Here is a 21,166-nt window from a genome sequence, read left to right as displayed (position 1 = left end):
TAGATGTTGCCCATCTGATAGGGTTGAGAGTTTAGACTACGTGCTTATATTTTATTTTATTGTGGTAACTAACTGACTTTTTGCCTATCACTTGAAAAGACTTAAAATCAATCTTTTATAGTCATCACTTAAAATCAATCTTTTATAGTCAATACATTTGTTTTACTGTTTATCTTTACCAGTGAGTTTGTATGAACTGTGTGGCCAATCTGCTCAGGTTTTGCAAAGGCTGGTATATATCCACTTTCCATTGATGAAGTGGTGAACCAATTAATAAATCTGCACTGCCCATCTTGAGCAGTACAAGACGGTATATTCCTGAGGTACAGTGCTGGGAGCTGGAGGGCGGGGCGGGGATTTGGCACTGGTGCCTTTCTCTATCTGATTCTTGAGTGGCTCTGGGAGCATTCCTGCAGCATTCCTGGGTGTGGGGCTCCACATGCGTTTGTGCTGAGTGATAACAGCACCTGGAGGGGTTTGCTGCTGATCACTAGCAAGTCATGGTGAGAGACAGCCCAGGCTGGAGAGAGTTAAGGGGGCAAGTGGTCCCACAGTCCCAGGTTGCACCCCAGGAAGACCCCATCACAGAGGGAACAGGGCTTATGTAGTCTGCAGAAGAAAGGAGTGAGGGGAGATTTGATGATAGCCTTCAATTACCTGAAGGGGGGGTTCCAAAGAGGATGGAGTTTGGCTGTTTTCAGTGGTGACAGATGACAGAACAAGGAGCAATGGTCGCAAGTTGCAGTGCGGGAGGTCTAGGTTGGATATTAGGAAAAACTTTTTCACTAGGAGGGTGGTGAAGCACTGGAACAGGTTACCTAGGGAGGTGGTGGAATCTCCATCCTTAGAGGTTTTTAAGGCCCGGCTTGACAAAGCCCTGGCTGGGATGATTTAGTTGGTGTTGGTCCTGCTTTGAGCAGGGGGTTGGACTAGATGACCTCCTGAGGTCTCTTCCAACCCTAAGCTTTTATGATTCTATGATTACTGGAGCCCGGAACTCTCTGACAGATCACCTCAGCGGATCTTTCTCTTCTCACCATGAGTGGTTCCTTAATCCTGATGTAGCAAGATCCATCTTCCAGAGGTGGGGGTTTCCCTTTGTAGACCTGTTTGCAACCAAGAAGAACAAGAAATGTCAGCAGTTTTGCTCACTACGCGGTCGCAGCCCAGGCTCACTCATAGATGTCTGACTACTCCCATGGACAAAGCACCTGCTCTACATGTTTTCCACCTATTCCTCTTGTACATGAGGTCCTACTGAAACTAAAGCAAGCATTCTTATAGCTCTTGCTTAGCTGCATCAACACTGGTTCAGCACACTAGTGGATCTCTCAGTAGCGGCCCCGTTGCCACTCTTTCTCCTCCCGGACCTGATCTCGTAAAATCATGGCTGTCTGCTCCACCGATTACGTGGAAGCACCATGGTTGAATCCAGTGAAGCTGGCCTGTTCTGGCGGACTTGTTCTGGTCTTGTAGTAGGAAACCATCTGCTAGAACGACTTACATGGCCAAGTGGAAGCGTTTCTCAGTGTGGTCATCCCAAAGAGGCTTCTCAATCATCTCTCCAGTCAGTGCGGGAGTACCTGCTCCATCTGAAACAACAGGGCCTAGCCATTTCATCGATCAAGGTGCATCTAGCAGCAATCTCAGCCTTCCGCCCTCTGATGGCCAGTAGGTCGCTCTTTTCCAATGAACTAGAGGGACTTCACCCTCAGAGTCGCCATCCCGTTCCCTTGTGGGACCTACACCTCATCTTGTCAAGAATCACGGGCCCTCCCTTTGAGCCACTGGTATCATTCCTTCTGTTGTCTCTCTCCTGGAATATTGCCTTCCTTGTAGTGATTATCTCGGCCAGGAGGGTCTTAGAAATGAGGGCCCTTACATCAGAACCCCTGTATATGATGTTCTTTACGGACAAGGTTCAACTCTGCCCCCATCCAGCATTCCTCCCAAAGCTGGTCTTGCAGTTTCATAGTAATCAGGTTATCTTCCCTAAACCACACAAAAATTCGGAGGAGCGCGTTTCCATACGCTAGATATTAGACACGCCCTGGCTTTCTGCCTTCAGAGGATCAAGCTGTTCCATAAATCCACACAGCTCTTTGTGGCAGTAGCAGCCAGGATGAAAGGCCTACTGGTTTTGGTCCAGAGAATTTCATCCTGGATCACGTCCTATTTTTGTATGTGCTGTGAGCAGGTGGGTGTCCTGCTTTCTGCCATCTTGACTGCCCATTCAACGAGAGCTCAGGCTTCATCAGCAGTGTTTCTGGCCCAGGACCCAATCCAAGACAACTGCAAAGCAGCGACATGGTCATCGGTACATACCTTCTCCCATTAGGCCATCGCCCAGCAGGCTAGAGATGATGCCAAGTTTGGTAAAGCAGTGTTGCAATTGGTATGTCTATGAACTCCGAGCCCACCTCCTCTGCTTGGGAGTCACCTTACGTGGAATGGACATGAGCAAGCACTCAAAGAAGAAAAAACTATTACTAACCTTTCCATAACTGTTCTTCAAGATGTCTTGCTCATGTCCATTCCGTGACCCACCCTCCTGCCCCTCTGTCAGAGTTAGCTGGCAAGAAGGAACTGAGAGGATGCAGAGCTGGCTGGGCCCCTTATACCGGCGCATGAGCGCATGGCACCAGAAAGCACTATAGCTAGCCCAGTGGATACCACTGAGGAAAAAATCTCAAGCAACTGTGCACATGAAGCATAAACACCTAACGTGGAATGGATGTGAGCAGCACATCTCAAAGAACAACAGTTATACAAAGGTTAGTAACCGCTTTTGACCATTAGCAAATTTGCACCTCCTACTCTGATTTCAAATTGTAAATCACTTTGAGAATGTAAACAGCACATAAAAAACTGATGTTTTGTATGATGAGTTAATAAGGAAAGGTCACTTATGAGTTCTTAATTTCACAATAGATTTGTTTTGCCTGAAAGCTCTGTGTATTGTAATCACCTCGTTAATAATTTATTATAGGCATAAATACCATCATAATGTTTGAGAACTATTTATGTAAAAAGAAGAACAGGAGGACTTGTGGCACCTTAGAGACTAACAAATTTATTAGAGCATAAGCTTTCGTGGACTACAGCCCACTTCTTCGGATGCATGGGCTGTAGTCCACGAAAGCTTATGCTCTAATAAATTTGTTAGTCTCTAAGGTGCCACAAGTCCTCCTGTTCTTCTTTTTGCGGATACAGACTAACACGGCTGCTACTCTGAAACCTTTATTTATGTAAAGTATACAAGGCTCACTTTTTCAGTTTTTTAAAATCTGACATTATGGTTGCACAGATAATTACTTAAGAGTTAGGAAATTATTTAATTTTGTACTTTCAACCTTTAGTTTGGATCACTATCTCTTAGTGCAACTTACAAAATGCACCTTTTAAGCAATGGGGGGTGGGTGTGCACACGCACAGGTAAAAACAAAATAAAATATCCGGTGTATGATTTAATTTGAGAAATAGTTACGAGAGGGTATAATTAGACTGTTGCAATGCATGTACGCAAAGGGACTGAGTTCATGCTGCATGTGCAAATTTCCTGATTCTTGGGTGCTTAACCATTCAGCTTTAACTTTTTAAAAAATATATATTTTTAATAGAAATGCCTATGTTTTTAAAAGTAATTCCAAGTTCTGGAAATACTCGGCTGGATTCCACTGTAATGTGCTATCAAATACAAGGTGTGCATTCAGTAAGGCCAGGACTCCATCCAAGACTTACCTTATTTACTGCACGTCTTATGTGTTGAAAACTTTGTGCTGGGCATGAAGAGTTTTCAAAACTGAAAAAATCTATGCCAAGTGCATCAAGATTTACCTTTGTAAGCAGATGCACAATTTATATGAAGTGAGTATTCATTAGAGAGGTAAGTTGGTATGTATGAACTGTGCAGCCTGTCTTCCATACAAATATTTGTAGATCTCAGTTGAAAAAAAAATGCAATTGTTAAAAAAACAACTACTAGGCTTGGCAGAATTCTCTTTTTATTTTTTATAATCTGATGGATAATTATATCAAGGTTTATTTGTAAGCATTTTTTCGATTTTTAAATGTTCATGGTTGCACAAAATTTTGCATTTTCAGCATTTTTAAACTTTCACAATTGTGGGAAATTATGGAGAGAGGTCAGACAATAATTAGTTAATGACCGTAGACATTGAGATTCAAAAAGTTAAAGCTTTATAATTGTTAAAAAATAAATTGTGAGCATCACATGTCAAAATATGCACACTTAATATGCTTAAATCAAACTTTGATAAGTTCTCAAGCACCATTTCCTTACTTTTCCTATCTGTACATTTGTTATCTCTGGAAGTATATTTTCATCAGTTGATGTGTGTACAGAGAAATCACTGGTTTACCTACATTTACCAATAAAAATCTAATCCTCTAAGCCTACAAATAACACATAATCCTCATGTACAGCTTGTTTTTGAAAGCCTCATAATTTTGCCAAAATCTAACAGTCTTCACTGAAAAACTCAAAGCCAATTCTTCGTAAAGTCCGTCTCCCTGCCAAATTAACTTTCTGCACTCACCCATTTTAGCTTTCAGAGCATTTCAAAAAGTTTACAAGAATTTTTTTATAATGGAGGATAGTATATGTTTCACCCTGAGCATAAATAGTTCACTCACTTTTTTCCACTGATAACTTAAGAAGGTAAATATTTGAAACGTTTAAAACATTGAGCAATTCAAAATTAGAGAATAGCACATATAGTATTTCTACTGGCTCACGAAACTTCATCCGAATGTTCCAAAAAATCTAGAATACACTACAGTATAATCCTCATTTTCTGAAATACTGTTATCTGAACCTCTGTGTTATCTGAATCCCTTCCTTGTCCCATGCAGAGGACAGATGCAGAGGTTCAGATAATAGACCGGAGACCCCCAGCAGCCGGGAGGCCACGCTGCTGCTGAATGGCTTCTGCGGCAACACAGAGAGCCTGCTGCAGCTCCCCCACCATGGCCCTGCTCACTCGCTCCTATGACCGCAGAGCTGCAGAGAGCTCCTTGCACTGATGCAGGACCGGTGACACCCTATCCCTGCTAGCCCAAGGTGCAGGGAAGGCAGGGTCCTGGCAGAGTAAAGCAGTATCCTGACCAAGGGCCTCCTTTCTGCCCTATTCGGAGTGCAACCCCCTTCCCACCCCCCCACACACACACCTTGTGCCTGCTGTAATCAAGAGGGCAGGAGTGGCAGTGCAAGGAGCCTTCTCCAGCCCTGCTGTCATGGGAGTAAGTGAATGGGGCCCAGGGCCGGCTCCAGCTTTTTTGCCGCCCCAAGCGGCGAAACGGAGGGGAAAAAATAAAAAAATATATATATATATTTAAAGCCAATCAGCGGCAGCTCAATTGCACTGCTTCATTCTTCTGCGGCAATTCGGCGGCGGATCCTTCGCTCCCTCTCTTCCTCTTTGGCGGCACTTTGGCCACAACTCAAAGAGGAAGAGAGAGGGACTGAGGGACCCGCCACCGACTTGCCGATGAAGACCCAGACGTGCCGCCCCTTTCCATTGGCCGCCCCAAGCACCTGCTTCCTTTGCTGGTGCCTGGAGCCAGCCTTGATAAGTCCATGACATCAGAGTTGCAGAGGTCTTGCTGCGCTGCTGCTTCTGCCCTCTATTATCCAAACTCCCAATTAGCCAAATAAAATCCAAGTCCTCCTTTCTATTTGGATAATCGGGCGTATACTGTATATCTGTACTAAAGTTCTGGCCTGGTCAAGATGATGATGAATGACAGATTATTCATCCAAAAGTGAAAATCTGTATAATCAAAGGGGGCTAGCGTAGGGAAGAAGGAAGGCTCCTATCCACCCCACTCCCCTCCAAATCCAGCATAACTCATCTAGCTAACTAGATTTGTAGCCTCTGCACTCAAGGAGGTGCAAGGCTGCTTCCAAGATGCTCCATTTGGAAAGCACCAGCCTAAAAAAATTGCTGGGTGCAAGAACTAGGAGGAGCCAGATGTCAATCCTACTTGTCTTTGAGGATAAGGGTGGAGAAGGGAATGCTTCTGGGTGCCTCTCCCTGGGAAGGAGTTGTTTTGCACATGCTCCCATTACAGGTGTGTGTGTGTGTGTGTGTCTGTCTTAAAGGCACAACGTTCAGCAAATGTGTACTAAATATATTACAAAAATAAAGCAAATGTTGATTTGGCACCTCTGAGTATGTTATTTAAATTGAGTTGATTTATTATAAATGTTATTAAGCAAATTAGTTGTAAAATAAATTGTGTTTAAAATGTAAATATTGAAAGAAAAATAATTTAAGCTTTTCACTTGTTGACAGATATAGATAGATTTAAAATATTGTAATATCTACTGTTTGCATTTCTATATCTAGCTATATCTATCTATCTAAATATAATTGACACAATGCAAATCCCTTTCTCATGTGGGTAAACAAGAAAAAGTAAACATCAAACACTGTTGTCACCAGTAGAAAAACCTCTAATGAACTATTTCTCATTGTTAGGTGGACCCAGAGGTTTTTGCAGCACTACCTACTGAGCTGCAAGAGGAACTTAAAGGTGCATATGATCAAAGGCAAAAGCAATCAGAGAACGTCATTTATCAGCAACCGATGAGCACCTTTGGTGAGTCATAAAAAAAAATTAAAAATGTACATCAGTCTTGTATCTGGAGCATTCTAAGATTTGAAGGGACTTTCTGAAATCCTAAAGAAAATTGCAAAATACAACTCATGCATCTAAAAGAATACCACAGTCTAAGAACACTGCTACACATTTTGGCCCCAATCCTGTTGTCCAGTCCAGGTTTGTTGTACTGGGCATAGGTTTAAGCATAAGTATGCTCTAAATTATGCCAGGAACTTGATTGGTTTTTGCATGGTCCCAGGATCAAGGCAGCATAAAAGTGACTTAAAGATCCTCTCTTCCCCGGTTCTTCCAAGAAGCACGGCTCAATTATATTGGTTTATCCAGCCTCTGACAATACAAAGGGAAAATAGTGGGTGGGAATAGGTATAGATTTAATGTGTATGTATGCCTAAAATCTGAGATGACCAAGAGTTGCTCTGTCACTTCTGTTCTACATTCCAACTATTTTGTTAGGGACTGTTCTGTCTGATCTCAAAGTGACTAGGTAGAAGAACAAGCCAGCTTTCTCCAAAAAGTGTGCCCAAAGAAGCAAGTTAGAGGACAAAGCAGAGTAGCCAAGACAGTCGTTCGTATTGTTAGAAGTGACTTTCACACTCACTGTTCCACTGTATCTTCAGTTGGATCACAGGCTGTCAATTTTTGCTAAACTTAATATACCATTTTGCAAATACTTATGCACATAATTTTGCTAAATAGTCAGTTGACTTCATGGGACTAGTTGCAAATGTGCTTGCAGAATGAGGCCCTAATTTAAGAGTCAACTTTGCATTTCCCATGACTTAAAGATAGAATTCACTGTTTAGTTTAACTTGAATGTTCAGATCAGTGCCTATTAGTGGATTGAGCACTGATTTGGTCTCAGGAGACCTAGCTTCTGTCCCTGACTCTGCCTCTGGCCTGCTAGATGATTTTGGACAAGTCACTTCAGCTCTCTATCCCACATTTCCCCCTTCTCTAAAACGAGGATAATGGATACTGACCTCCTTTAAAAGACATTTTGAGATCTGCTGATGAAAAGTGCTATAAAAGAGCTTAGTAGTATTTTCATTGCTTCTGCGGCATATGCCACCAAATGTTTGGTTTTTATACAATTGCTTCCATGAGAAGCTTGTGTGTATACAGTTCCTATTAGAATTTGAGAGTAAAGACAAGGATCTAGAAGTTCAATTTTGAAAAACGCCTTTCCCAGCTTTTCATTTGGAGATTGGACCCCTTCCCTTCTTTTGTCCACATGATATGCTTTGCTCAAATCTTATGTAAAATCATCTGGACTAGAATGAAACTCCGTTCCCATTAAAGTAAATAGCAGTTTTGCCATTGACTTTCAGTGGGATCTGGATTACACTCCCCATCGCCTTAAACTTGATCCAGTATTCTGTGGGGATCAAGTAAAGTGACCAAAGCATCAGAGTGATGTGCTTCTGTCACCCTGTTGGTGACCATTGATTGGTCTGCTGCATTTTGCTCCAGTTGGAATTTTGTGTATGTCTCTTTGGTTTCATTCCAAATTACACAGTACATCATAATAATCAAACTTGGAGTTCACAATTCATGGGTCATTGTAGATAGGTTTGAATCTAATGGGATGGGGTATAGTTTCTTGGCTAGCCAAAGGTGGAAGAAGGTTTTTTTGCTGCTGTTTCTAGTAGGGTTACCATTCGTCCGGATTTACCCGGACATGTCCTCCTTTTTGTGTTAAAAATAGCATCCGGGGGGGAATTTGTAAATCACTCAAAATGTCCGGGATTCCCCCCGAGGCAGAGCAAGGTGCGGCTGGGAGGGCTGCAGGAAAGTCAGCCTCTTGCATGGGGCTCTGGCAGCCAGAGCCCTTCCCCTGCAGCTTGCCGGGCTAGATTCCGGAGCAGCTGTAGAGCTCCTCCCCCCCCCCCCCCCCCCATTCTGAGCCTGCCGGGCCGTTTGCATCGGCCTCGGCAGCCCCTCCTCCCCGGCAGCCCAGCGCCCGCTCCGGCAGCACTGTGCAGGGGCAGGGACCGGGTTGTGTGTTGCGCTGGGGAGCGCAGCCACATGTCCGGCTCCGCACAGAGCCCAACACCATGTTCTGAGCGGCGGGGTAAGGGGGCCAGGGGGCAGGAGAAGGGGCAAGGAGGTTCTGGAGGGGGCAGTCAAGAGACGGGGGGGGGGTCAGGAGTTCGGGGGGGGCTTTTTGGGGGAGTGGAGAAGGTTTTGGGCAGTCAGGGTACAAGTAGGGGGTAGGGTCCTGGGGGGCAGTTGGGGGGGGTCTTAGGAGGGGGCAGTTAGGGGACAAGGAACAGGGAGGCTTAGGTAGGGGGTGGGGTTCTGGAGGGCAGTTAGGAGCAGGGGTCCCAGGAGGGGACAGTCAGGGGACAAGGAGCGGGGGGACGGTTGAGGGTTCTAAGGGGGGCGGGAAGTGGGAGGGGCAGGGGGGGGGCTAGGGAGGGGCTCCTCCCGTCCTCTTTTTTGCTTTCTGAAATATGGTAACCCTATTTCTAGCTGGTGGGCATTATAAGTGTCCACGAGTTCTCGAGGTTGCATGCTGCTTTGAGAATAGTGAAGCAGTTTGCCTGACTAAAGCCACTATAGTGCTGACTGGATTTAGGTTCAACAGGTTGTTCTCATTCAAGAACTAGAATGTTTGATGTTAAAAGGAATATTAAGCTGGGTGTCATCTGCATGCACTAACTTAATAAAAATATCCTTTAAAAAGTTTTGCTGAAACACTGTCAGTGACTGGAATGACAGATACAAATAAGTCATGTCTATGAATAAAGCTCTTCATTTTTGGTTTTTATTTTGTTTACAATTTCTGGGAATTAATCTGTGTTCCTTATAAAAACTTATAAATGGGTGAAAATCGGTGCGAAAAATTAAATTCACAGTTTTCTGGGTTAATATAGGGGGAATGGGAGGACAGAAAAAAAAGAAACAAATAGGGAAAAGTAAGAGTACTGAAGGTAAAAGCAATTTAATGCTGTGGTTCATTTAATGAACAGTGTTTAGCTGCTTAATACATAAGTTCAGTACTGCCTAGTGGCACTATCAGAGCCTTAAGATACTGTAACAAACAGAATTTAATGTGAATTAAATTGAACTCAAAACCACTACGCACCACTTCTACCACATGTAATGTAGAGGATGTCTTAGTATAATTACTATTTTCATGTATTTGAGTGGTTCAATGTTAGGGTGAAAATCAGTTTAAAAAAAAAATAACAACTTTTGTAAAACTTGGGGAGTGTTTTGGTAAAAACCGAAAACAGTGGGTCTTGTCTATGATAAATTGGATGATCTGTAGATTTCACATAAGTGTTATGATGCTTGTTTTCAGTGGAAAAAAAATTAGAAAGTTAATGACCACTGATTATTCCTGCTTTTTCAGTATCAAAGAATCCTTTATTACAGTTGAAGCAAGCAACAGTGAAAACTAAGAAAAAAAACAGGAAAAAAAATCAAGTCAGTCCCGTGAAAAAGATTCAAAGTCCTTTGAAAAACAAACTCTTTGGTAGCCCTGCAAAAAACATGGTGGCTGCTTCTGGAAGCCCACAGAAACTAATAGATGGTTTCTTAAATCAGGAAGGTACAGCCACTGGTAAATCTCAGGTAATTTTAACAAAACTAAAAGTTTTCAGTAAATTATCTTTTTATTTTAATGACTGTTCTTTAGAATCAGTCTTTGATCACAGTTGTTATTGTAGCTGCTTAATGTACTAAGTAGGACTTGCGTTGCTTTTCTTGCCTCTCGTATTTGTTTTTCAGTTTTTTGCTCAGAAAACATAGCTGTTACATATTTGAAAATCAGTCTGACAAACATTGAAGCATATGAACAATATCAATTATTTTTTTTCTGAATAGGTGGAACCAGTTCCATCCACCTCAAATACTTCAGGCCCATCAGCTTTGCAGACAGCACAGTCTGGTTCAATTAGATCACAGGTACCAAATCTGGCTGGAGCTGTTGAATTCAGCGATGTAAAGACCTTGCTCAAAGAATGGATTACAACTATTTCAGGTAAATTGTAATTCAGATCATTTGGTTTTCAGATATACCCATGGTGATTCTGCATACATCACAAAGAAAACCATATGGGAAAAACTGAATTTCTATACCTTATCTTTTCTGTGCTCCTGCTTCTCTTGCTGGTGTCTTTTCCAATTGACATGGTTTCTCTCTTCCTCACAACCTTGGGATAATTGGAGTACTTAGGTAATGGCACCACAGCAACCACACACCACACAACAAAAACACTAACCCAGGAACCTATCCTTATAACAAAGCCTATTGCCAACTCTGTCCACATATGTATTCAAGGGACACCATCATAGGACCTAATCTCGTCAGCCACACCATCAGAGGCTCGTTCACCTGCACATCTACCAATGTGATATGTGCCAGCAGTGCCCCTCTGCCAGGTACATTGGCCAAACCGGACAGTCTCTAAGCAAAAGAATAAATGGACACAAATCAGACGTCAAGAATTATAACATTCAAAAACCAGTCGGAGAACACTTCAACCTCCCTGGTCACTCAATTACAGACCTCAAAGTCGCAATACTCCAACAAAAAAACTTCAAAAACAGACTCCAACGAGAAACTGCAGAATTGGAATTAATTTGCAAACTGGACACCATTAAATTACGCTTGAATAAAGACTAGAAGTGGTTGGGTCATTACACAAAGTAAAACTATTTCCCCATGGTAATTTTTCCCCCTACTGTTACTCACACCTTCTTGTCAACTGTTTGGCCATCTTAATTATCACTACAAAAGTTTTTTTTTTTTCCTCCTGCTGATAAAAGCCCACCTTAATTGATTAGTCTAGTTATAGCTGGTATGGCAACACCCATTTTTTCATGGTGGGTGTGTGTGTGTACTATATTTTCCACTACATGCATCCGATGAAGTGGGTTTCAGCCCACGAAAGCTTATGCCCAAATAAATTTGTTAGTCTCTAAGGTGCCACAATTACTCCTCGTTCCTCTTCTATAGAAAGCAATTTTCATCAGAAAGATGAACTGGAAGGTTTTTTAATACGTATTAGAATTCTTTTATAAGATTACAGAAGAACAAAAGTATAAAACAATTGTTAAAACCTGAAGGTAGCATTGTACTTTAACATAATTTGAGACAATTATTGCCTCCTTGATATCCTGAAAAATCTGAACTGCAGTTTTTTTTGGTCTGACATTGCAAGACATCACTGCCTTTATTACCAACGTTTTGAAACAGCTATTCCATTATAAATGCATATGTCTGTTCCCTTTCTTTAATAGCTGTGCTGTCACTTGTTCTTGCGGGGGAAAAAACAGGTCCGCTGTCCAGATTTCTCAGGATCATGCAGTCCTTGCATATGCAAAACTTCAGATAACTTCAGTGGGAGATGTGGAAATGCAAGGGCTGCAAAATCAGGCCCTGAAATACTAGTCACTGCAGAATTTCTTTGATTCCAAGTATACTTGAAGAAAAGTCCCCTACTGTATCTATATTTTTCTTACAGATCCCATGGAGGAAGACATTCTACAGGTTGTGAAGTACTGTACTGATCTGATAGAAGAAAAGGACTTGGAAAAGTTAGATCTGGTCATCAAGTACATGAAAAGGTAGCTTAATTTCATATATATATATATCTTTAGTATTTTGTGCTAAAGTTGATGTACTAGATATGCTAATGCAAGGGCATAAACTTAACAGTCATAACATTTATTAATATGATTTTAAAAGAAAAATAAAATCAGACTATGTAAAAGAAGGTTCCTAATGTTTGGAAAGTTGAGCAAGTGAAAATAGCTGCAGCAGTTTTGCAACCTTAATAGTAGCATTAGCTAAAAAGTGGAATGCTTTTTGGACAAAGGATGGGCTTCTTTCTGAGTGATTACACGTGTCCGTTCCACTTCAGAGGTGTGCATGCCCAGTGCACCAGAGTCAGAGACTTTTCCCGTAGTGGTATCTGTCGGGTCACACATGCGGCCTCTGCTGCCTCGTGCTGTTGCTTGTTAGTATAAAGGGCGGAGCCATCCCTGATCCTCTTCAGTTCCTTCTTATCACCCTTGGTTTGTAGTCAGTGTATTAGCTTGCTTCTGCAAGTATTGTCCTTTTCAGTTGTGGGGAAATAGAACAGGGGGGCCTTCTTTTTAATAGCCAAAGCTGTGAATCTGAAGGCCCCGAAATAAACCCTCCAACAGAGATCTGTTATGCTGACTACCCTTACACAGAACAGTACAGGCCTGAGCCTGAGCAAGATTGAACAACACAGTTCTCTGCCAAACTTGGTCAAGGGTAATGGCCGGGGGGTGGGACACAGAACAATGCTAAAGGCTGCAACAAGAAACTGCTTTAGCAATATAATAACCGCAAGTTTATGAAACCGCTCGAAAAATAGAATATCCGCTTACATTAAGAAATTGTTTTTGCAAAGAGCTGATCATTCTTGCAATTGCAGCTATCTGCAACATTTTCCAATCATAGGTCTTCTTTTGGCGTCCCATGATAATCCCCCCTTAACCATAAAATCCTGGAAAATAACATGTGCCTTGCCGAGAAATGTACCCTAATGGGTGCCAAGTACCACCCCTGGGGAAAGCCACCAAGCGCCCTTCTACCCAAATAAACACCCAATTCTCGGAAAATAATGAGGAAGGTACCAGGAAGGGGGGGCTGACCCCAATCCCAATTTCTTAATTCATGACGTATTGTTTGTACTTTGCTTGCGGTTTGACAAAATATAAGCCTTCTGCGAGCGGCCCTCAGGGTGTCAGTTTTCGAACTGCACCCCAAACGCGTTTGGTACGTATTGCAATAAAGGCCTCAGCCTCTGAGTCTGTAAACTAAAATCAGTGCGTGGGTGATTCTTTCCACGACATAGTGTATGTAGTTTGGTTCTCTTGTACATAGTTTGGTACTCGTTCATACTTAGGTTCGGTTATGTTACATTTCTTAGTTGTTTTGTACTTTGGTGAACTGTTGCTTCCTGATTCTTCTGGTTCTTCTTCGAGTGATTGTTCACGTCCATTACACATTAGGTGTACGCGCGCCGCGTGCACGGACGTCGGAAACTTTTTCCCTTAGCGGCTCCCGTCGGGCCGGCAGGGCCCCTCCCTCCTGCCAGAGCGGCACCCCGCTCTAGGGTATATATATCCCTGCCGACCCGACCCCTCCAGTTCCTTCTTACCGTCCGTGGCGGCGTTGGAACAACTCTGTCTCTCGTCTGAGAGTGTCCCTTAGCATAGTCATTAGTGTTATTTAGCAAACAGTTATCAGTTAATTAACAGCTCATTAGGTACTTAAAGTTCCTGCTGTGGTTGCTTGGTCAACCCCGGCACCGGCCCAGGGCATGCCGCACGCCCAAGGCTTCAAGGCTTGTGCCACGTGCCGCAAGCCTATGCCATTGAGCGACCCCCACGACTCGTGTCTCCGCTGCCTGGGGGAAGCTCACCAGAAAGAGCGCTGCAAGATCTGCAAGGCCTTTAAGCCCAGAACTAAGAAAGAAAGAGACTTTCGCCTCAAGCAGCTGCTCATGGAGACGGCGTTGCAGCCCTCCACTTCGGCGGCACCGTCCGCCTCAGTGCGGAGCGCCTCGGCATCGGTGCGGGAACCGGCGCCGGCGGGTCACTCGAAGCCCATGGCACCGACCCAACGGGGGCATGTACGACACCAGTCGTCTTCGCCGGCAAAATCGAAGGGCCAACCCAAGGCCCAAGGACGCTCCCCGCATAAGAGGGCAGCGCCGGTGAAGACTTCGAGTGCGCCTAAGGCCGGCACGGCCCCGGCACAGGCCCCGGTAGTGGCTCCGGCGCCGAAAGGCCCGTCGAGCCCCGGGATAGGCGCATCGAGTGAGGATGAAGGGCTGGAGGAGCTCTTGGAACAGCCCTCCACTCCGGACACATTTGAGGCAGCAAAGGACCTCATTGCATTGTCTGTTGAGGGCCCTCCACGAACTGAGGACGCTCCGCCGAAGCTGCCACACAGAGGCAAGCCGGCGATGGTGCGCCCATCATGGTCGCCATCTCGGCACCGTTCAAGGCACCAGTCCCGGTCGAGCTCCGCCTCGGTGGACTCCCGGTTGCCCTCGGCGCAGAAAGCGCCACAGCAGTCGGGCTTCAGCAAGCGGTCGGCACCGACTCAGCAGCCATACACGAGTCGGCACCGGGATGCGTCGGCGGTACGTTCCTCGAGACCGACCAGCCGTAGTCGTTCCCGGTCCCGTGGTCACCGGTACCGATCCAGGTCCAGGTCGGCGAGACGCTGCTCCAGGTCCTGGTCGCGGAGGCGCTACTCCCCAAACCCGGACCGGCACCGTTCTACGGCTCCGCCGTGGCCTTCCAGATCACCGTCCGTGTGGCACTAGTAGGGACTACGAAGCCTGTGGCCATCCCCACTGGGGCCAACCAAGCCAATGGCCGTTCTGGACACCCTGGGCCTACCACCAGCAAGGGCCCCCATCTAGGACCTCGAGATCCGGGCCATCAGGGTACCGATCCCGCTCTCCGCGGTACCGCCCGCCATCTCATAAGGAGGCAACGGTCTCTAGACCGCAGGAGCGGGAGGGAGTAGACTTGGCACCGAGCACGGTACCGTCCCAGTCCCACACCGTGGGACAGGCCCCAGAGGAGCAACCGGTCGATGTCAGGTTGCAGGAAGATGAGGATGGGCAGAAGGCCCCGACCTCTTCCTCCTCGCGGGACGAGGCAGTAGCGGGCACGACAGTGTCCGGCCCTCCCCCAATTGATCATCGGGCGCACCAAGACCTGCTTCGCCGGGTAGCCCTCAATCTGGGCTTGCAAGCGGAGGAGACTATAGAACAGGAGGACCCCATGTTCGACATCCTGAGCCCGGAGGGGCCCTCCAGAGTCGCTCTCCCGATTATACGGACAGTGCAGTCCAACTATAAGACGGTGTGGCAAACGCCGGCCTCCAGTGCACCAACTGCAAGAGGTGTGGAGAGAAAATACTTCGCCCCATCTAGAGGGTTTGACTTCCTCTTTTTGCACCCGTCTCCTTGTTCGCTGGTGGTCTCGGCGGTCAACGAGCGAGAGCGTCATGGCCAGCAAGCCCCTGCGCCCAAGGGCAAGGAGGCAAAACGATTGGACTTGTTCAGAAGGAAAGTCTATTCGTCTGGGGGCCTCCAGCTGAGGATCGCTAATCAGCAGGCGATTCTAAATAGGCACAATTTTAATTCTTGGGCATCAGTCTCCAAGTTCAAAGACTCCCTACCGCCGGACGCATATACTGAGTTCACGGCCCTGGTGGACGAGGGGATGGCAGTGGCCAAGACCTCATTGCAGGCCTCCCTCGACTCAGCCGACGCAGCGGCTAGAACAATCGCGTCAGGGGTAGTGATGAGGCGTTTGGCATGGTTACAGGCTTCAGGCCTTCCGCCAGAGGTGCAGACCTCCCGTTTGAAGGTTCGGGCTTGTTCTCCGACCAAACGGACGCCAGGCTACATAGCCTAAAGGACTCGTGAGCAACCCTAAAGTCATTAGGAATGCATACCCCGGTGACACAGCGCAAGCCCTTTAAACCTCAGCCTCCACAGAGGCAGTACCACCCTCGCCCTCGGCACGAACCGTACCGCCGTCGTGGCAGGGATAACAGGCGGAGACGTAACAATACGCCTAACCAGAGTCAAGGTCACGGCCAGGGCAAGCCGCAGCCAGGGAACAAACCAGGCTTTTGAAGTTACGCTCGAGGACAGCGTACCACATTCCATACCGGATCCTCCTCTAAGTTTCAAGGACCGCCTGTCACATTTCTACCGGGCATGGTTGCGCATAACATCGGACCGCTGGGTCCTGCGCACAGTGAAGGCGGGCTATACCCTCCAGTTTTCCTCGCCCCCTCCCTGCCATCCCCCTTCCCCGTCCCTCTTCAGGGACCCCTCTCACGAGCAACTTCTCATGCAGGAGATACAGACCCTTCTCGCAGTAGGAGCAGTGGAAGAGGTCCCACCGGACCTAAGGGGAAAAGGATTCTACTCCAGGTACTTCCTGATTCCCAAGGCAAAAGGGGGCCTCCGTCCTATCTTGGACCTGCGCGACCTAAACAAGTTTCTGGTCAGAACGCGCTTCCGTATGGTCTCCCTTGGAACTATTATCCCATCCCTGAATCCGGGGGATTGGTACGCTGCCCTCGATATGAAAGATGCCTATTTTCACATCGCCATCAATCCGGCCCACAGGCGGTTCCTGCGCTTCACCGTCAACCAGCGCCATTTCCAATTTACGGTCCTGCCTTTTGGCCTGGCATCAGCACCACGAGTATTCACGAAATGCATGTCCGTGGTAGCAGCCTTTCTTCGGAAGAGAAGGATGCGCGTGTTCCCGTACTTGGACGACTGGCTCCTCGCGGGCAGGTCAGAGGCCGAGGTCCGCTCTCACGTGACGCTGGCCTTACAGATGTTCGGCAGGCTCGGCCTCCTGGTCAACGTGCCCAAGTCCACGTTAGCTCCCACACAGAGACTGGACTTCATAGGTGCAGTCCTGGACTCTGTGACCGCGCGGGCAAGCCTCCCAGAGTCACGCTTCCTGACAATTCAGAGGGCCGTAAGCTCAGTCCAAAATTCCCCACGACAACGGCAAGGTGTTGCATGCAGCTCCTGGGACACATGGCAGCCTGCACACATGTAGTCAGACATGCCCGCCTAAGGCTCCGGCCCTTGCAGTTGTGGTTTACCCAAACGTACCGCCCCAACAGAGACCCCTTGGATCTGGTGGTGACGATCCCGGATCGGGTGTTGGGCTCGCTCCGCTGGTGGCTCGATCAACAGCAGGTCTGCGAAGGGATCCCCTTCGCTGCCCCACAGCCCACTCTGACGTTAGTAACAGATGCATCGGACCTGGGTTGGGGGGCGCATTTGGGGGAACTGCGGACCCAAGGTTTGTGGTCCAAAGAAGACAGGTTGCTTCACATCAATCTAAAGGAGCTAAGAGCGGTTCGTCTCGCCTGTCAGACCTTCCACGCCACCATAGAAGGTCACAGCGTGGCAGTCCTGATGGACAACACTACCGCCATGTTCTATATAAACAAGCAGGGCGGGTCCCGGTCCTCTCCCCTCTGTCGCGAGGCACTCCAATTATGGGACTTCTGTATAGCCCATGCGATCCATCTCATTGCAACGTATCTCCCGGGGATCCAAAACGGCTTAGCGGACCGCCTCAGCCGATCCTACCAAATGCACGAATGGGCGTTGAGACGAGACGTCCTGCATTCAATCTTCCGGAGGTGGGGCTTTCCCCGGGTGGATCTTTTCGCCACCAAGGACAACAGTCAATGCCCTCAGTTTTGCTCGTTTCAGAACCTCAGCCCGGGATCATTGGCGGATGCCTTCACGATTCCGTGGGGAGGGAGCCTGAGGTATGCCTTCCCTCCGTTCCCGCTCATACACAAGGTCCTCCTCAAGACCCGCAGGGACAGGGTGACAATTATACTCATCGCCCCGGCCTGGCCATGCCAGCATTGGTTCACGACCCTGCTGGAATTGTCCATAGCCGACCCGATCACCCTCCCCCTCCATCGCGACCTAGTCACACAAGACAAGGGTCGCCTGCTCCACCCGAACCTGTCATCGCTACATCTCACGGCGTGGTATCTCTCTGGCTGAATGATGCGGAACACAGGTGCTCTCACCAGGTTCAACAAATTCTCCTTAGTAGTAGGAAGCCCTCCACAAGAGCGACCTACCTGGCCAAATGGAAAAGGTTCTCCCACTGGTGCTAGCCTCAGCACATACAGCCTCTACAGGCCTCAGTTCCGTCAATCCTGGACTACTTACTGCACCTCAAGCATCAGGGGCTTGCGCCCGCCTCCATTAGAGTGCATTTAGCTGCCATTTCGGCATTCCATCCGGGGGAGTTGGGAGTGTCAGTGTTCTCCAACCCCACAGTGGCCCGATTCCTCAAGGGGCTGGAGAGGGTGTTTCCCTACTCGCGCCCACCGGTCCCTGCGTGGAGTCTGAACCTAGTCCTAACTAAGCTCATGGGGTCCCCCTTTGAACCCCTAGCCACTTGCTCCCTCATGCACCTCTCGTGGAAGGTGGCGTTTCTCCTGGCCATCACATCGGCCAGGAGGGTATCGGAATTGAGGGCCCTCACTTCAGAACCCCCTTATACAGTTTTTCATAAGGATAAGGTGCAACTGAGGCCGCACCCCAAATTCCTCCCGAAAGTGGTATCGCAGTTTCACATGGGACAGGACATTTGTCTACCGGTGTTCTTCCCTAAACCCCATACGGACCCTCATCACCGCAGCCTACATACCCTCGATGTTCGAAGGGCATTGGCGTTTTACCTGGAACGGACCAGGTCGTTCCGCAGAACACCTCAGCTGTTTATTGCCATTGCGGAACGTATGAAAGGCTTGCCTATCTCGACACAGCGCTTATCGGCGTGGATTGTGTATTGTATACGCACATGTTATGAGCTCGCCAATGTTCCGGCCCCAGAGATCCGGGCCCACTCGACTAGGGCCCAAGCGTCCTCAACGGCCTTCTTGGCGCAGGTCCCTATCCAGGAGATCTGTAAAGCGGCCACCTGGTCATCCGTACATACGTTCACAGCCCACTACGCGATCCACCATCAGACCAGAGAGGACGCGATGGTCGGACGGGCTGTGCTACAGTCAGTTGTACCTTGATTCCTACCCACCTCCAATGGTAAGCTTGGGAATCACCTAATGTGTAATGGACGTGAACAATCACTCGAAGAAGAAAGAACGGTTACTTACCTTCTGTAACTGTTGTTCTTCGAGATGTGTTGTTCACGTCCATTACACTTCCCACCCTCCTTCCCCTCTGTCGGAGTCTCCGGCAAGAAGGAACCGGAGGGGTCGGGTCGGCAGGGATATATATACCCTAGAGCGGGGCAAAGACACTGGGCCAAGGAGCAGAGGGAGGTGAGGATAGTGAGATTGAATGAGAAGGCTGGGGATGGAGACTAGGCTGCATAATGGAGATGAGGGCGGGGGGGAGGGGGAGATCAGGAAGTGGAGGCCGGGTGGGGAAAGATGGGACTAGAATTTACTGGGCAATGAGACTGGGTCAGGAACTTGGGGAGTGGAGATTGGGACTAACTAGGTGAGGAGAATGGAATGGGATGAGGAGTCAGTGATGGAATAGAGGCAGGTTGGAAGGGATGGTGCAGAAGGTGTCGAGCTTGGGGTAAATGGGTACACTCTATGTTCATTAGTGTACACTCCACTGTAGAGTTTGGAATGGAACACAGGATCCCTGAATTAGTCACCATTCCTCTGTCTCAGCAAATATTTGTGAAACCCATTAGCAAGGTCTCTCATTCTCCTTCTTGCTGGTCCTTATACCACTCCTATCAGTTATCCAGTTAGCTCAGTGGCAGAGATCTATGTGGATCTAAAAGTTTCAATGCTGCTGATGAGCCACAGGGGTGTGTCAGTATGATGCCACATCATGGAATTTCAGGGGTTGGTTTTGCTTTTTTTAAAACATAGCAAATTACACACACAAAAACTACGTTAAGAGAACATTCTTAAGGTAGTAAACTCCGAAGTTAGGAAATGCCAGAATTAAGATCTTGTGCAACTTTAATTCAGCAATCATATAATTAAAGAATATATTGTAATGAATATGCGTAAAGGGGCCAAATTAAGGTTGTACCGACATAATTCTGGCATAATTATTAATTCTTAATAATGATCTTTTAACATATTTTTGTGTGTGTTGTTTTACTAAAAACTAATCCAAACACTGTTTATATTGAGCTGCTGTGATTCATGTCTAGTGGGATCTTTTCTCTTTGGATATTGGAAACAAACTCTTCCCAAAGCATCCCGTACTGTAATACACAGCGACCTGGGAATACACAGCGACCTGTTGTATTGTTCTAAGCATGGCTACCTTTTTTCCCCCCCAGGTTAATGCAGCAGTCTGTGGAATCAGTTTGGAATATGGCATTTGACTTCATTCTTGACAATGTTCAGGTGGTTTTACAACAAACTTATGGAAGCACATTAAAAGTTATCTGAACTTAACTTGTAATAAAGAGCTTGGTGGGAGCCTGGAGCTCTCCGACAGCTGGGCCATAAGTGCTTGTGAGGTATTTGCAAAGTGCATGACAGTAAGGCTCTGAGTTTTTATAATTTTCAATTTCTTTTTAAACAAAAAAGTGTTTTGTACATTTCTTTTCAAAAAGTGCCAAATTTGTCAGTATTGCATGTAAATAATTGTGTTAAAATTCTTTTATTGTAGTATAGAATCTATTTGCAAAATGTTTGTTTATAAAGTTTTATGGATTTTTACAGTGAAGTGTTTACAGTTGTTTAATAAAGAACTGTATGTATATTTTTGTACTGATTCCATTTTGTCAATGCTTCAGTTTGAATATAGCTAACCCTTCATTAAAGCTGTAGCTTTGAGTCATTTTACTAATCTCTGCAGTGGTAAGCGCTTATTTAGTTCTCTCAAAAAATTCCGGTGAGAGAAATCCATGAATCATTGTACCTGTTTATATACAGTAGTCTAGAATACATGTGATTGTGACAGCTTAAAATCACAGGCAGTGCATGGGTTGAATAATT

The 21,166-nt window shown here is 46.6% G+C and overlaps 1 protein-coding gene across 37 annotated transcripts in view; it reads left to right on the top strand.

Moving 5' to 3' along the window:
• The window catches only part of REV1 (REV1 DNA directed polymerase), a 100,137-nt gene extending 79,209 nt beyond the window's left edge, over positions 1-20,928 (top strand). For all 37 annotated transcript variants that reach the window (XM_065580853.1, XM_065580843.1, XM_065580842.1 and 34 more), the window contains 5 exons: positions 6,504-6,624; positions 10,007-10,227; positions 10,480-10,636; positions 12,123-12,225; positions 20,503-20,928. In XM_065580853.1, coding sequence (XP_065436925.1) covers positions 6,504-6,624; positions 10,007-10,227; positions 10,480-10,636; positions 12,123-12,225; positions 20,503-20,614 — 714 coding nt within the window. In that variant the 3' untranslated portion in view covers positions 20,615-20,928. The remainder of the gene's footprint in view (positions 1-6,503; positions 6,625-10,006; positions 10,228-10,479; positions 10,637-12,122; positions 12,226-20,502) is intronic.
• The last annotated feature ends 238 nt before the right edge of the window (positions 20,929-21,166 follow it).

The sequence above is a fragment of the Chrysemys picta genome, chromosome 1, assembly GCF_011386835.1.
Source record: "Chrysemys picta bellii isolate R12L10 chromosome 1, ASM1138683v2, whole genome shotgun sequence".
Taxonomy (NCBI): domain Eukaryota; kingdom Metazoa; phylum Chordata; order Testudines; family Emydidae; genus Chrysemys; species Chrysemys picta.
Note: the sequence above shows the minus strand (reverse complement) of the source record. Positions and strands in the feature narration are given on the sequence as shown.